The sequence below is a fragment of the Equus przewalskii genome, chromosome 23 (genome assembly GCF_037783145.1).
Source record: "Equus przewalskii isolate Varuska chromosome 23, EquPr2, whole genome shotgun sequence".
Taxonomy (NCBI): domain Eukaryota; kingdom Metazoa; phylum Chordata; class Mammalia; order Perissodactyla; family Equidae; genus Equus; species Equus przewalskii.
The window spans coordinates 1253497-1268981 of NC_091853.1; the positions used below are offsets into that span (position 1 = coordinate 1253497).

General features: G+C 42.6%; 1 protein-coding gene and 1 long non-coding RNA gene across 7 annotated transcripts in view; one reads left to right on the forward strand and one right to left on the reverse strand.

The window, feature by feature from the left end:
* Positions 1-15485, forward strand: part of LOC139079013 (uncharacterized) — a 25532-nt gene continuing 10047 nt past the window's right edge. The window contains exon 1 of the long non-coding RNA XR_011532277.1: positions 1-102. This is a non-coding gene — a long non-coding RNA (uncharacterized lncRNA). The remainder of the gene's footprint in view (positions 103-15485) is intronic.
* The window catches only part of SLC26A9 (solute carrier family 26 member 9), a 27941-nt gene continuing 24595 nt past the window's right edge, over positions 12140-15485 (reverse strand). For 4 of the 6 annotated variants that reach the window (XR_011532274.1, XM_070591808.1, XM_070591807.1 and 1 more), the window contains one exon: positions 12140-14351. Coding sequence is in view for 3 of the 6 variants with exons in the window: in XM_070591808.1 (XP_070447909.1) it covers positions 14304-14351 (48 nt within the window). In the remaining 3 variants the exon portion in view is untranslated. The remainder of the gene's footprint in view (positions 14352-15485) is intronic. The other 2 variants (XR_011532273.1, XR_011532275.1) reach the window with 1 other exon arrangement.

The following is a 15485-nucleotide window of genomic DNA, read 5'->3' on the forward strand; positions in this document are numbered from 1 at the left end:
GTGTTCAGCTGAGGGAGGACAGAGAGCAGAGCTGGAAGGTGCCTCAGGGAACAGCCGTACCAGCTCTGGACTGGCGACCTCTGGACTGAGTTTACAGAGACAGTAAGAGAGAGAGAGAGAAATGGAGGAAGGGTGCGAGGGCGGGAGGGAGACAGAGATTTCTACCAAATTTAAACCACTAAAGGAATGAGCTTCCTTCCTTTACTCTTTCTTTTTCTGGGGCATTCTCTGGAAGAGTGTGTATAAAGGTGGACCAAAAATCTAACCTAGTTTCTCATAATTCTAAAAAATAATCTGGGCCTTGTTTTTGCTCTGTGGGAAGATTTTAAATTGCTAATTTCTGTTAATAGTTACATGACTTTTCAGGCTTTCTACTGTTTTCTTGATTCCATTTTGGTAAATTATATTTTACTAGCAATTTATTCATGTTGTCAACACAAATAATCCATAACCAACTGATAAATCAAAATTGAGGTGAGTTTATTATGCACCAGAGTGAAGATTATAACCCGGGAAGGCCTTAGAAGGCGTTCGGGAGAAGCTTGGGTTTCAGTACAGTCTTATGTCTTTTTAGAACAAAGAAGACATATTAAACACACGCAGAATACAGTTTCAAAGAGGTGCTCAGTTGCAAATTAGCAGGTCAACTTGACCGTGATGCCAGGAAAGGGACTAACCTGGGCATTACCGATAGGGCGTTGTTACCAATAGGGCTGGGAGAAGTCTGCATTCTTATCCTAGGAGAGTGCCTTCTTTACTTTAATGGATAAGCAGACGGACAGTGTGTGTTTGATGGGCCGTAAGTCAGGCTTGCTAGTTCAAGCCAAATCAGTTTTGAACTCGAATAGTTACTCCCTATACCTCAATATGTGAAAACCTCTTGTCAATGTCATCTAAATTTTCAACTTTACATAGTTAAGAGCTTACACTCTGGGGCTGGGCTGGTGGCACAGTGCTTGACTTCATGCCCTCTGCTTCGAGGGACCTGGGGTTCGTCAGTTCGGATCCTGGGCATGGACCTACGCACCACTTGTCAAGCCATGCTGTAGCAGGCATCCCACATATAAAGTAGAGGAAGATGGGCATGGATGTTAGCTCAGGGCCAATCTTCCTCAGCAAAAAGAGGAGGATTGGGCTGGCCCTGTGGCGCAGAGGTTAAGTTCACACGTTCCTCTTCTCGGTGGCCTAGGGTTCACTGGTTCGGATCCTGGGTGCAGACATGGCACCGCTTGGCAAAAGCCATGGTGTGGCAGGCGTCCCACATATAAAGTAGAGGAAGATGGGTACGGATGTTAGCTCAGGGCCAGTCTTCCTCAGCAAAAAGTGGAGGATTGGCAGTAGTTAGCTCAGGGCTAATCTTCCTAAAAAAAAAAAGGAAAAGAGCTTACACTCTGGAGCCAGATTGCCTGCGTTACAATCCTAGCTCCTCCACTTTCATGGAGTTGTGCTGAGTGGTCTTGGGAAACTTAGTTAACCTTTCTTTTTTTTTTTTCCCTCCCCAAAACCCCCCAGTACATATTTGTATGTTTTTTCGTTGTGGGTCCTTCTAGTTGTGGCATGTGACACGCCGCTTCAGCATACCCTGATGAGCGGTGCCATGTCTGCACTGAGGATCCGAACCGGCGAACCCCTGGGCCGCCAAAGCCAACTGCATGAACTTAACCACTCAGCCACCGGCTGGTCCCTACTTAACCTTTCTGATCCTCAGTTTCCTCTTGTGTAAAATGGGGATAATAAGAGTATGTACCTCCTAGGGTTGTTGGGAAGATTGAGTGAATACATTGTAAAGTGAGTAAAACACTTGGAAGCACGCGTAGCTTATAGTAACCATTCAGTAAGTGTTAGCTATTATTATTATCTCCTTTCCTTTGCTTTCTTTGAGTTTGTTTTTCTTTTTCCAACTACTATCAAACATTTTGCTCATTAATTTTCATCTCTTATCTTTTCTAATAAAAGCATTTAAGGTTACAAATTTCCTTTGAAGCACTACTTCCTTGCATGACACAAATTTTGATATGTAGTATTTTCATCATTGTTTAGGTCCTAAATGTTTTTAACTTCCCATATGATTTCTTCTTTGACTATGTTATTTAGAAGTGTTCTCAAAAAAAAAATTCTAAATGCATATTTTTGTTCAAGTTATCTTTTTGTAATTGATTTTTAACTTCAATGCATTGTGGTCAGAAAATGTAGGATGACACCTATTCTTTAAAATTTGTTGAGAATTGCTTTAGACCCTAGTATATGGTCAATTTTTGTAAATATTTCATGTGTGCTTAAGAAGTGTAAATTTTAATTGTCAGCAGGTTCCATGTGTCCATTAAATTAAGCTTGTTCATTTTATTGTTTAACTCTTCCTTACCTTACTATTTTTTTACCTGTATCGTTTATCTTCTTGTTTGGCAATGAGAGAAGTGTATTGAAATCTTCCATCGTGTTGGTGGATTTGTCACTTTTCAGTTTTTAGAAATCAGTTTTGCTTTATATATTTTGAGACTATTTTATTTGATATATTCAACTTTAGAACTGTTATATCTTCTCATTGAGTTGAAATTTTTTTTTTTAAAGATTTTATTTTTCCTTTTTCTCCCCAAAGCCCCCCGGTGCATAGTTGTGTAGTTTTAGTTGTGGGTCCTTCTAATTGTGGCATGTGGGATGCCGCCTCAGCGTGGCCAGATGAGCTGTGCCATGTCAGCGCCCAGGATTCGAACTGGTGAAACCCTGGGCCGCTGAAGCAGAGTGGGCAAATCCAACCATCAGCCATGGGGCCTGCCCCGAGTTGAAATTTTTATTGTGATATAGTGGTCTTTATGCCTAATAATCTCTTTGTCTTAAGGCCAATTTGTCTGCTATTAATACAGCTGCTTCATTCTTTTGGTTAATATTTATCTTGTATCTCTTTTTTTCCTTCATATTTTGGTGTTCTTATGTTTTAGAAAGCTCTCTGGATTTAATTTTTAATCTAATCAGACATTTTCTCTCTCTTACCAATGAGTTTAGTCTATTCACATTTATCATGATTTCTGATGTATTTGGACATATTTCTATCATCTTACTATCAGCACTAATTTTTCTATGCTTCTTTCTCCCCATTTATTGTCTTTAAAAATTAATTACATTTTTATTATTGTAGTTTGTTTCCTTATTCTATCCGCCTCTGCCCCACTGGTTTGGAAATTATATTCTTTGTTATCTTCTTATGATTTACCATTGAAATTTAGTATGCATATTTAATGAATTTAAAGTTAATGTCAGAACGCTTTTTCTCTAAAAACTATGAAGACTTTTGAACACTAACTCTGATCACCTTCTCTCTATATACTATTGTTGTCCATTATTTTAGTTTTTTATTTATTTTTAAATGCCACAAATTAGTCATTATCATTATTATTATTATATAGAGATAGTGTTTTTTAAATTTATCAATATATTTAACAGTTTCTTTGTTTAATCTTTCTTCTTGAATCTCAGACCTTACTTCTGGGATAATTTTCCTTTTTCCCGAGGTTTATCCTTTGGGAACTACTTTATTGAAAATCTGATGAGAATCAGCTCTCTCAGTTGTCTATCTGAAAATATCTTTATTTCATCCTCATTCTTGAAAAATAATTTTGGTGAGCATACAATTTTAAGTTGATGGTATTTTCTCTTAGCACTTTGAAGATATTATTTTACTGTCTTCTGGCTTCCATTTTTCCTGGTGAGAAGTTCACTGAAAATGTAATTATTATTATTATTTTTTGTTGTTTTAAAGATTGGCACCTGAGCTAACAACTTTTGCGAATCTTCTTTCTTTTTTTTCTTCTCCCCAAAGCCCCCCAGTACATAGTTGTATATTCTAGCTGTGGGTCCCTCTGGTTGTGGCATGTGGGACGCCGCCTCAGCGTGGCCTGATGAGTGGTACCATGTCCGTGCCCAGGATCCAAACCGGCAAAACCCCGGCCCACCGAAGCGGAGCACGCAAACTTAACCACTCGGCCACAGGGCCGGCCCCTGAAAATGTAATTACTGATCTTTTGTCATGAACTGTTTTCTCTCTGGCTCCTTTTAAGGACTTCTCTTTGTTTTCACTTTTCTTCAGTTTCACTACAAGGTGTCTGGATAAATGTGCACAACTCATTGGTTTTAGTAGATCCATGGAGTTGTACAACCATTACCACAGTCAATTCGAGAACATTTGCATCACCTCAAAATAAACTTTGTCCCCTTTAGCTATCACCCCCTAACTCCCCCTCATCTGCCTCCCTCTAGTCCTAAGCAACTGCTAATCAGCTTTCTCTCTCTATATATTTGCCTATTCTGTTCATTTCATATAAATGGAATCGTATAACATGTGGTCTTTTGTAACTGGCTTCTTTCACTTAACATGTTTTCTCGGGTTCTTCCATGTTGTGGCTTGTGTCAGTGCTTCCTTTCTTTTTATGGCTGAATAATATTCCATTGTATGGATATACCACTTTTCATTTTCCATTTATTCTTGATAGACATTAAGGTTCTGCATTTTGGCTATTATGAATAATGCTGGTGTAAACATTCAGTACAAGATTTTGTGTGGACATGTGTTTTCATTTCTCTTGGGGATAAAGCTAGGAGTGGAAATGATGGGTCATGTGGCAACTGTAGGTTTCCTCATTTGACGAATTGCCATACTGGTTTCCAGAGTGGCTGCACCCTTGTGCATTCCCATCAGCAGTGTATGAGGATTCTGATTTCTCCACATCTTTGCCAACACTTACCATCTGACTTTTTGATTCTAGCCATCCTAGTGTGTCCGAAGTGGTATCTCACTGTGGTTTTGATTTGCATTTTCCTGATGACAAATGATGTCAAGGATCTTTTCATGTGCTTATTGGCTGTTTGTATATTTTCCTTGGAGAAATGTCTATTCAGATCTTTTGCCCATTTTTAAATTGGATTATTTGTCTTTCTATTATTGAGTTGTAAGTGTTCTTTATATATTCTAGATACAAGTTCCTTATCAGATATGTGATTTACAAATATTTTATCCCATTCTGTGGATTGTCTTTTTACTTTCTTGATGGTGTCTTTTGAAGCACAAAAGTTTCTAATTGTGATAAGTTCAATTTGCCTATTTTTTCATTTGTTGCTCATGCATTTAATGTCATATATAAGAATTCATTGCCAGATCCAAGGTCATGAAGATTTACCTCTATATTTTCTCCTAGGAGTTTTGTAGCTTTTGTTTTTGTACTTAGGTCTTTGATCCATCTTGAGTTAATTTTTGTATATGATGTGAGTTAAGGGTCCAACTTCATTCTCTTACATGTGGCTATCCACTTGTCCCAGCACTATTTATTGAAAAGACTATCCTTTCCCAATTGAATGGTCTTGGCACCCTTGTCGAAAACCAGTTGACCATAGATGAATGGGTTTACATCTGAACTCTCAGTTCTCTTCCATTGATCTATATGTCTGTCCTTGTGTAAGTACCATGCTGTCTTGATTACCATTGCTTTGTAGTAAGTTTTGAAATTGACAAGTACAGATCCTCCTTTTTTTCTTCTTTTTCAAGATTGTTTTGAACACTTTGCGTCTTGAAATCTCAATCAATTTTAGAATTGGCTTATCAATTTTTACCAAGAAGACAGCTAGGATTTTGGTAGAGGTTATGTTGAATCTGTAGATCAATTTGGGAAGTATTTCCATCTTAACTATGTTAAATCTTTCAATCCATCAAGATGGGATGTTTTTCCATTTATTTAGATCTTCTTTAATTTCTTTCAACAATGTTTGTAGTTTTTAGAGTGTAAGTTTTACACTACTTTTGATAAACTTATTCCTAAGTATTTTATTTCTTTTGATGCTATTGTAAATGGAATTATTATCTTAGTTTTACTTTTGGATTGTTCTTTGATGTTAGCTGTGGGTTTTTTGTAGATGTCCTTTATCAGGTTGAAGAAGTTCCTTTTGATGCCTAGTTTGTTGAGTATTTGTTTTTTTATCATGACAGGATGTTAGATTTTGTCAAATACTTGTTATAGTTATTACTTTACTATCTGTAATCATTTTCCTGGCTAAATACAGCTTTGGTCTCACCCACCTCTTTTGTGCTATTATTGACAAATATATTATACATATATTACACTTCTATATGTTAAGGCCCAGCAATACATTATACACTTTTAATACATTGCTTTTTAAATCAGTTAAGAGAAGCTAGGAGAAAATATATGCATTTATTGTCTTTTATAATTATATAATTACCTTTACTGGTGCACTCTGTATTTTCATATAGATTTGCGTTACTGTCTGGGTTCACTTGCTTTCAGCCTGAAGAACTTCCTTTAGCATGTTTTGTAAGGTGGGTTTTCTAGCAACAAATTCTCCCAGTTTTTGTTTATCTGGGAAAGTGTTTTTTTTTTTTTTTTTAAATAGTGGCACCTGAGCTAACATCTGTTGCCAATCTTCTTTTTCCTTTTCTTTCTCCCCAAAGCCCCCCAGTACATAGTTGTATATTCTAGCTGTAGGTCCTTCTGGTTGTGCTATGTGGAATGCTGCCTTAGCATGGCTTGATGAGTGGTGCCATGTCCGCCCCAGGATCCGAACCAGCAAAACCCCGGGCCGCTGCAGCGGAGCGTGCGAACTTAACCACTTGGCCACCGGCCAGCCCCTGGGAAAGTCTTTATTTTAACTTCATTTTTAAAGATAACTTTGCTGATGATAGGTTTTTGGGTTGACACTTTTTTCTTCGAGCACTTTCAATATGTGATCCATTTCCATTGTTTCTGCTGAGAAGTCAGCAGTTAGTCTTGTGGATCCCTTGTAAGTGATGAGTCAATGTTTCTCTTGCTGCTTTCAAGATTTTTCTTTCTCTGTTTGACTTTCAGCATTTTTAACATGATGTGTCTATTTGTGGATCTCTTTGCCTTTATCCTACTTGGAATTCATTGAGCTTCTTGGATGTGTAGATAATTGCTTTTCAATAAGTTTGGGATGTTTTCAGCCATTATTTCTTTGAATATTTTTTCTGCTTCTTTCTCTCTCTCCTTTCCTTCTGGTACTCCCGTTATGCGTATGTTGTTGTACTTAATGGTGTCCTACGTTTCTCCAAGGCTCTGTTCATTTTTCTTCATTCTTTTTCTCTCTGTTCTTTGGTTCACATAATCTCTATCAGTCTATCTTCAGGTTCACCAGTTCTTTGTTCTGCCAGTTCAAATCTACTGTTGAGCCCCTCTGGTGAATTTTTAAACATTTCAGTTAGACATTTCAACTCCAGAATTTCCATTAAAAAATAATTTCTATCTTTTTATTGATATTCTCTATTTGATGCAATATTGTCATCATACCTTCTTTTACTTCTTTAATCTTGCTTTTTTTCAGTTCTGTGAACATATTTGTAATGGCTACTTTGAAATCTTTTTCTTTTAAGTCTGACATTTGGCTGCTCTCACAGATTCTGTTGCCTGCTTTTTGTCTGGTGTATTGATCATACTTTCTTTTTTTTTACATGCTTCGCAATTTTTTTCATTGGAAATCGCACATTTTAGATAACATATTGTAGCAACTCTGGCAACTGGTTCCTTTCCCTCCCGCTTAGGCTTGTTATTGTTAGTTGCTTGTTTATTTGTTTAGTGACTAGATGGATCACTTTAGTGAAGTCTATTTCTCCCCCACAGAGTTAAACCTTTGATGTTGCTCCTCAACAGGCACAGTTTGGGGTCTGCCCACAGTCACCCAGGGATGATGGTGGTATTGGTAGGGCTCTCTTCCTGTCTTTCCATGACCACTCCCAGCTGTTAAACTCTACTAATTTCTGGTTCATTGTTCTATTGTTTTCAATAATGCCTTGGGCATAAATTATTGTACAAACTAATCCAGTCACATTGCAGCTCCTTTGAAAGAATAGTTTCTGATTCATTGTTTGATCTTTGTTCTGATCCCAGGAAGGCTCCTTCCATCTGTTTTTCTCCTGCAAACTATCCAGCCTACAGTCTAGGCTGTATCTTTGTTAAATTCACGATCCACAAATCTCCTCCCAATGATGTTTACCAGAACCTCCACTGTTCTTTTTTTTTTTTTTTAGGAAGATTAGCCCTGAGCTAATATCTGCTGCCAATCCTCCTCTTTTTGCTGAGGAAGACTGGCCCTGAGCTAACATCCATGCCCATCTTCCTCTACTTTATACGTGGGACGCCTACCACAGCATGGCTTGCCAAGTGGTGCCATGTCCACACCCAGGATCTGAACCGGCGAACCTGGGGCCGCTGAAGAGGAACGTGTGAATTTAACTGCTTTGCCATCAGGCCCGCCCCTCCACTGTTCTTGAGAGCATCCTTAGCCTTGAGCTTCTCCATGCTCTGTTGCATATTAAGTCATTTCCTTTGGGAAGAAATTAGGAGCTATCTATTTTATCTGTTTTATGGCCTTCTTCTTCCCCCAGGCAAAATTTCTGAGCCAGAGTTCTGGACCTGGAGGTAGGGACAATGGCAAGCTTCTCTCTGAGTGATACTCCTTTTCTAGGAGCTCAGCACTTGGTGTGTGTGGGGGGTCAGCAATCTGAGGTCCTTTTGGCTTACCTGTCCTCATGGGGAACCATTGCCTCACATACTTTGGCAAGGTTGACTGGGATCCCAGTATTCTGAGCACACTGCACTCAAGTTAGAACATCTGTTATAAAAGTTGGGAATGGGAGGAGAAGGGAGCCCCCATTCAGTGTTAACAAAAGGTAGCTGGGGCAGGATGAGAAATACTGAAGTCCTATTCTTCTTGGGAAGAAAGGCCTCTGACTGAAAAGTGGGGGGAGAGGAAGCCCTGTGTTCTTGGCAGTCTGGAGCAGAGTCTTTGCCTCACTGGGTTGGGAAGGGGGAGGGAGGGAGTGGTCTTGGTTCAGTTATCACAGATTCTCACCTGTTAAGACTGGATTTTCATAGACTTTTTTTTAAAGATTTTATTTTTTTCCTTTTTCTCCCCAAAGCCCCCAGGTACATAGTTGTATATTCTTAGTTGTGGGTCCTTCTAGTTGTGGCATGTGGGATGCCACCTCAGCATGGCTTCATGAGCAGTGCCATGTCCACGCCCAGGATTCGAACCGAAGAAACACTGGGCCGCCTGCAGTAAAGCGCGGGAACTTAACCACTCGGCCACGGGGCAGTCCCTAGATTTTCTTGAATAGCTGTTTCTTCATTTGCTGCTTGCCCTTAGGGCCATTTCTACAGGCTTAAGGTTTTTTTTTTTTTTTTTTTAACATTGTCACCAGTTTCACTGGGAAGCTGGTCAGTGGAACTCTTTACACTCTCATGCTAGACATTGATCTCACTATGTCCATTCTTTTTTTTTCTTCTTAAAGATTGGCCCTGAGCTGACATCTATTGCCAATCTTTCTTTTTCTTCTCCTTCTCCCCAAAGCCCCTCAGTACATAGTTGTGCATTCTAGTTGTAGGTCCTTCTGGCTCTGCTGTGTGCCTCAGCGTGGCTTGATGAGCAGTGATAGGTCCATGCCCAGGATCCGAACCAGCGAAACTCTGGGCTGCCGAAGCGGAGCGCGTGAACTTAACCACTCAGCCATGGGGCTGGCCCTCGCTACATCCATTCTTGATAAAAATCTTAAAATGATAAAATATATTTTTCCAATGCTAAAGGAAGAATCTTAAATTTAATGAGAAAAAATTAGAAACATTTGCATTAAAGTTAGGAACCAGAAAAGGACGTCTACTATCACCACTATTATTTAACATTGTTTTGCAAGTACTGATCAAGGCAATTAAACAAGAGAATGAGATTAGAGGTATAAAATTTGAAAAGGAGGTAAAATTATAATTATTTGCAGACATGGGCTGTATATCTGTCAAATCTGAAATAATCGACTGGAAAACTACAAAACTATTAGTTCTGTAAGGGAATTCAGTAAGCAATCTGAGTACACATTAATATACAGAAATCAGTAGCCTTGATATATGTAAACAACAGCCAGTTAGAAAATACGAGGAAAGAAAAAATTCCATTTATAACGGCAATAAAAAAGGTAAAAAAAACCTTGAAAAATATGTAAGATCTATATGAGGAAACACTACTTAGATTAGCAAAAGGAGACTTAAGTAATTGGAAAGGAATACCATATCCTTGAATAAGAAGGCTGTATCATAAAAATGTTCTAAGTGGAGACTAACTCTCCCAGATACTAAAAAATACTACAAAGCCTCTGTAATTCTATCTATCTATCTATCTATCTATCTATCTATCTATCTATCATCTATCTATCATCTATCTATCTATCTATCATCTGTCTATCTATCATCATTGGTATGGACTCAGTTCTTGTTTTTAAATGTTTACAATTCATCATTGTATTTAATTATTTTGGTCCTCATTGTCCCACATTTGGCTAGTAGAAGGTGCTTCCACCTGGTTGCTGTAACCTTGTGATATGCCTCCATATTTTTTTTGAGCAATTCTTTGGTTTCTGGCATAAAAACTTGTTGCAGACTGATTTTGTACCTACCCTGCCCTGGCCCTGGCCCTAAGGAGCCCTGGTTACTTTAAATTAGGAATGGTATTAGAGACCATGTTTAGGAATTCACAGTCTTAAAAGTACCCCATTCCAGTTTAGAATCTTAGAGATGTTTCAACACTTATGCCTAAAGACTGCTAAAGCCATATTGTTGTTTTACAACTGAAGATAAACTTAGGTTTTAAAGACAAGAAGTTACAGAAATGCATCTGATTTAGATGCCGTCTTTATGTGCCACTCAAAACTCTCCGACTAAGCCTCTGTTGGGGTAACAGTTCTGAGCAGTCTCACCTGCTGGGTCCTTCCTGGAGCTGTGCATGCCTCTTCCTTCCTGCCCTGGGTGGCTTCCCTGATGCCACAGCATGGGACACCCTGGGAACTACTCTGTGCTCATACCCATGCACCCCGTAATCATTGGGGAGTTAATTCCCAGGGGCCACCTTTGATCAATGGAAGATGGGAGTGATGGTTAAATGTTTCTCCTGGACACTTGGAGATGAATTTCACAGGGCTCCTGGGAGGCCCAGCAGGGTGGAGCCCCAGTGCCCTCCGTGGTGGCTACCTCAGTAACTTTTTCTTTTGCTGGCTTTCCCTCTCTCCCTGTTTCATGCCTCCTGCCTTTCACTGCTGCTGCCTGGAATCCTTTCCCAAATACCAGCACACAAAATTTTCTCTCAGGCTCTGCTTCAGGGGGATCTAGGCTAAAATAGCATCATTAAAAATATATATATAGGGGCCGGCCGGTGACGCAGTGGTTAAGTGCGCAGGTTCCGCTTCGGCGGCCCAGGGTTCACCAGGTCAGATCCCGGGTGTGGACATGGCACCGCTTGGCAAGCCCTGCTGTGGTAGGCGTCCCATGCATGAAGTAGAGGAAGATGGGCACACCTCTTTCTCCCTTTTCCAGTTCTCCCAATCTCTTTGTCCCTGCGTATCTCTATCCCACTGGCCATTCATTTCCCTTCCCTCTTTGCTTTGTGTTATCTCTAGCCTGTCATCTCTTTCTGCTTCATCATATTTCTGTCTCCTTCATGCCTTTACTCTGTTTTTATGTGATTCTTCTTATTTCCTTCCATTTCCTACTGTTAGTAAACAAAGTTGGGAGTCAACCCAGCTTGTTGGATACTTGAGCCCTGTGGCCTTATGCTCCTTGCATTGTCTCACAAACAGGGGAGGGGAAGCCCGGCTTAGATTGTGTGCTCCCAAACTAAGGATTCTGAAAGCTTTGCTGAGTGTTGGTGGGATTGGCCCATAACAGACATCTCATGAATGTGGAAGAATTCGTGCATGAAGGGTAGATAGAAGTGATGATGGGACTTTGACTTCTCTGATAGCCACAGAAATCACAGAGTCGGCTTTGAGAACTGGTCCTGGGTCTGTGGACCCCTTATTCAGTCATCTCCCCCCAGTCCCTGCTCTTGAGCTGGAGCAGAGAAGTTTATTCACTCCCAGGAGTGGAAAACGAGACCCTGGAGAGGGAGCTGGGAGACTCACAGAGAAGTCTTAGCTCCTTGTTGCTTCCCCTCAGGACAGTGCAAAGTAAGGCCAGCTTTCCCTGGAGGTGACTTATTTTGCCTCTCTGTAAAACTACCCAAACACATGCATTTGTTCACATTTCAAAACCACTTTATTACCAAAATGAACAAAAAGAGAATGGCGTTTAAATTAAATAAATTACACAAATATCTCAAGAGTCCCCGTCTTCCCTGGGAACCATGTCATCACAGGTCAGTATCACTGAGAACATTCAAAAGTATTGAAATTCTGGATTATTTCACTACCTTGCCCTCCTTTCCTGCCTCAATCATGTCCAGAGAGTGGTCTGTGTGATTTTTTTGTGTGTTCTTTCTAAAATATTCTAACAGCGAAGTTTTCTTTAATGTCTGCCCAACACCATGTGTTTCCAATCTTACCTCCACTGTGGGCTCTGTGAGTACTTACACCCTTGGACATGTTTCGGGAAGCCTCCTTGAGCCCCCGCTCTGGGCCACGGTGAGTCAGCAATCTCCTTCAGGTCTGGGACTGGCCTGGGGATTAATGGTCACTTCATCAAGTCCTCAGGGGTTCTAGACACTTGATTCAAAGGGCACCTCTGACTTGGATGTCCTGAGGCTCTGTGACGTCCCCCACCTCCTGGGCCTGAGCTGGACTTTGAAGGAGGTGGAATGGGGGAGGGCGAGTTGTCATTGGCTTAGGTTCTTGTCCTCCTGGAATTTGGCACTTCGGGTGCTGGGCACGGTGAATCCCAGATAACATTGTCTTCTGCCTTCCAAGTTTTGAGTTCCATTGGCAGCCAGATGGCATAATGAATTCACAGAGAAGCAATGCTCGGAGGCCAAGAATCTGTTGGATCATTGCCAGCGCCCGCTCCTTTAACTCTAAGAAGACCTGCTAGCTGACCAGCTCACTCAACACTCAGACACACAATGCAGGTCAGGCTGAAGTTGGGAATTGGGACGTTTTTCCAGGTTGAGCCAGCCCAACCTGTTGGGCCGGGATCATGCAGTTGAAGGAGCTCAGGGGAAGCAGTGGGGAGAGGCCAGAAGGTTTTCTGCACACTTCTATGAAAATTTCCCAAACAGTTGAACATGGAACCTATTTATTTTCAAGTCAACAAGGGGGTTCCTCTAGTTACCATCTTATTTATATACATGGAGAACTGAACCCCTCTTCTCATCTTTCGTAGAAGAAGAGGGCCTCAGGTCCTGAGTGTGTTCAGGAATCCTGTGGAGGAAGACCCCGTTCTGCACCTAGCTGGGGGATGCAGCTGGTCCTTGGGGAGCTTTTTCTCTTGTCTAGCTGAAGGATTCAGGCCCAAAGCTGATCATGGAGAGTTAAAATCATTGGTTCTGTGCCAGGTCAAGGCACATTTCCCAAGTGGAGAAGGCATTTCCGAGGTCGGGGGACTGTCAGGGCCCAGGTCCCGCCAGTTTGCCCTGGGTCGGCACTGGCACCCCCTCCCCCTCCAAGTCCCAGGTACAAAGAGAGATTCCTAAAAAGCTTCTGTGCAGAAAAACTGGTATCTGTTGCTAGGTTGCCAGAGGATTCTGCCTGCTACTCCCTATACCTTTTGGGCTCCTCCCCAGTCTCCAGTGGAAAGGAGCAGCCCCTGCGGGCAGGCAGAGTGATAATGTTTCAGGAGGCTGGGGTGACTACCTTGTTGGGCTGCCCCTGGGAGGCAGCTCTGGTGACCCTGAGGGCCCTGGCCACTCCCCAGGCTAGAACCTGATGTGCCGAATAGCAGTGAGGTCTTGGCAGCCTTCAGATGAGGAGGAAGGGGGCACAGTCCCCAAGACAGAGATTTCTGGGTTGTGGGGAGTACATAGTCCCAGGGGTGCAGAGCTGCCAGGGAGAGAGCGGGGGCAGCTGGAGAGGGCAAGCCACAGAGTCCCAAGCAAGTGCGTGCCTATGTCCTGTGACAGCGTGACATCATCTGACACAAAGCAGGCCCAAGGACACTTTCGAAGCTTCTACTCCAGGCGAGCACAGTCGTGCTTTCCCTTCTGTTCTTGGCTCACTCTTAAAGTCCGGCAGTCGGGGGGCCCAGCTGCCATGGCAGGGCATGGGTGGGTGCGGTGGAGGGAGAAGAGGCTTGCTCACGGCTGGCCAGGGCCCTGAGGGTCTACAGCAGACTGGAGAGGTGGCTCTCCTCGCTGCTGAGATCAGCCTGCTCTAGAGACGACAGGCAAGGAGAGAGGAGGAGAGACAGGAGGACGGAGGGGGCTGAAGTCCCGGAGGAGGCGCTCTCCTCCTCCCACCACTCCCACAATCGCAGGCTCAGCCTCCGCGGAAGTTCCGGGTGCCAGGCTCCGCAGGCAGCATGGGGCTGGCTGGGCCCTCACAGGGCGGTCAGGGTTTCTGAGTGGAACATGCTCCCGAACATCTCCTGCAGGGCCCCAAGGAGGAAAAGGGAGGGGAAGGGAGAGCATTAGACCTGCTGGGTTCAGAGGGGCTGCAACCACGAGGTAAACTATGAACCCCTGGCCAGAAAGAGGCATCACGGGTGTGTGTGAGCATGTGTGTGCGTGTGCGTGTGTGAACGGGGGTGAGGCAGGGTCAGCCTAAGAGGTAAACTGGTACAGAGGTGATAAGAGAGGCTGCCTGGAATCTAATTTTGCATCACCTCCCGTGGCTGTGTGACCTTCACACGGCCCACCCGCTTTGTAGCTTCACTTTCTTCATCAGACAGAGCGAGGGCTCAGATCAGATAAGCTCTAAAGTCCTGTCTGCTCTGATAAGCTATTTTGGTTCTATCCAAGTTTTTTTGGAATGTGCTGGAAATTCGACGGGGGCACAGAAATTAGTCTGCCAAATCTTTGTGCCTCTGGCTCTATTTCCTAATGTCTCCTGCATGCCGTCACCACTCATAGAGACGTGTGCAGAGGACCATGGAACTCAGCCCAAAAAGAATGGGAAGAGGCACAAAGTGAGATGTTATTTCCCTAAACTTGGTCATCTGGCTTCTTGTTATTGAGGGCATCGGGGTAGGGCTACTTTTCACGTGAGGACCAGAGGGCCCGGTGGGGATAACAACACTTCACATCTGCATCTCAGCTCTTGAGGCCACATGTAACAATATTTGTATTCCTAGAATTTGTGCCCGGTACTTCCTCTGACCCTCGCAGAACATGTTCCCTAAGGGCAAGGGTCTTTGTGTCGCTCCCTGCGGCCTGTCCACCCTGTGTCAGGCAAGTAGTAGGCAGCCCGTAAAGACCCGTCGAATTAATGAAAGAAAAATGAGGTGGAGGGGACAGGTATTAGCCATATTCCCCTTAACTCACAACAACAAAAACTGGGGCCCGGGGGTGTTGCATGCCTTGCCCAAGGTCATGTGGTAGATGCGTTGGAGAGTTAAGAATAGATATTAGTTCTCTAGGACTTGGTCCAGTGTCTCTCCCTTCCCCCACGATGCCTTTCAGGGAGTGAGAAGAATTAAGATCTGCTATTAAAAGAAAGATGAGAAAGAAACCTTGTTGCCTTCAAGGTGACTGCTTTGGCTTAAAGGAGAGACAGCCTGGTG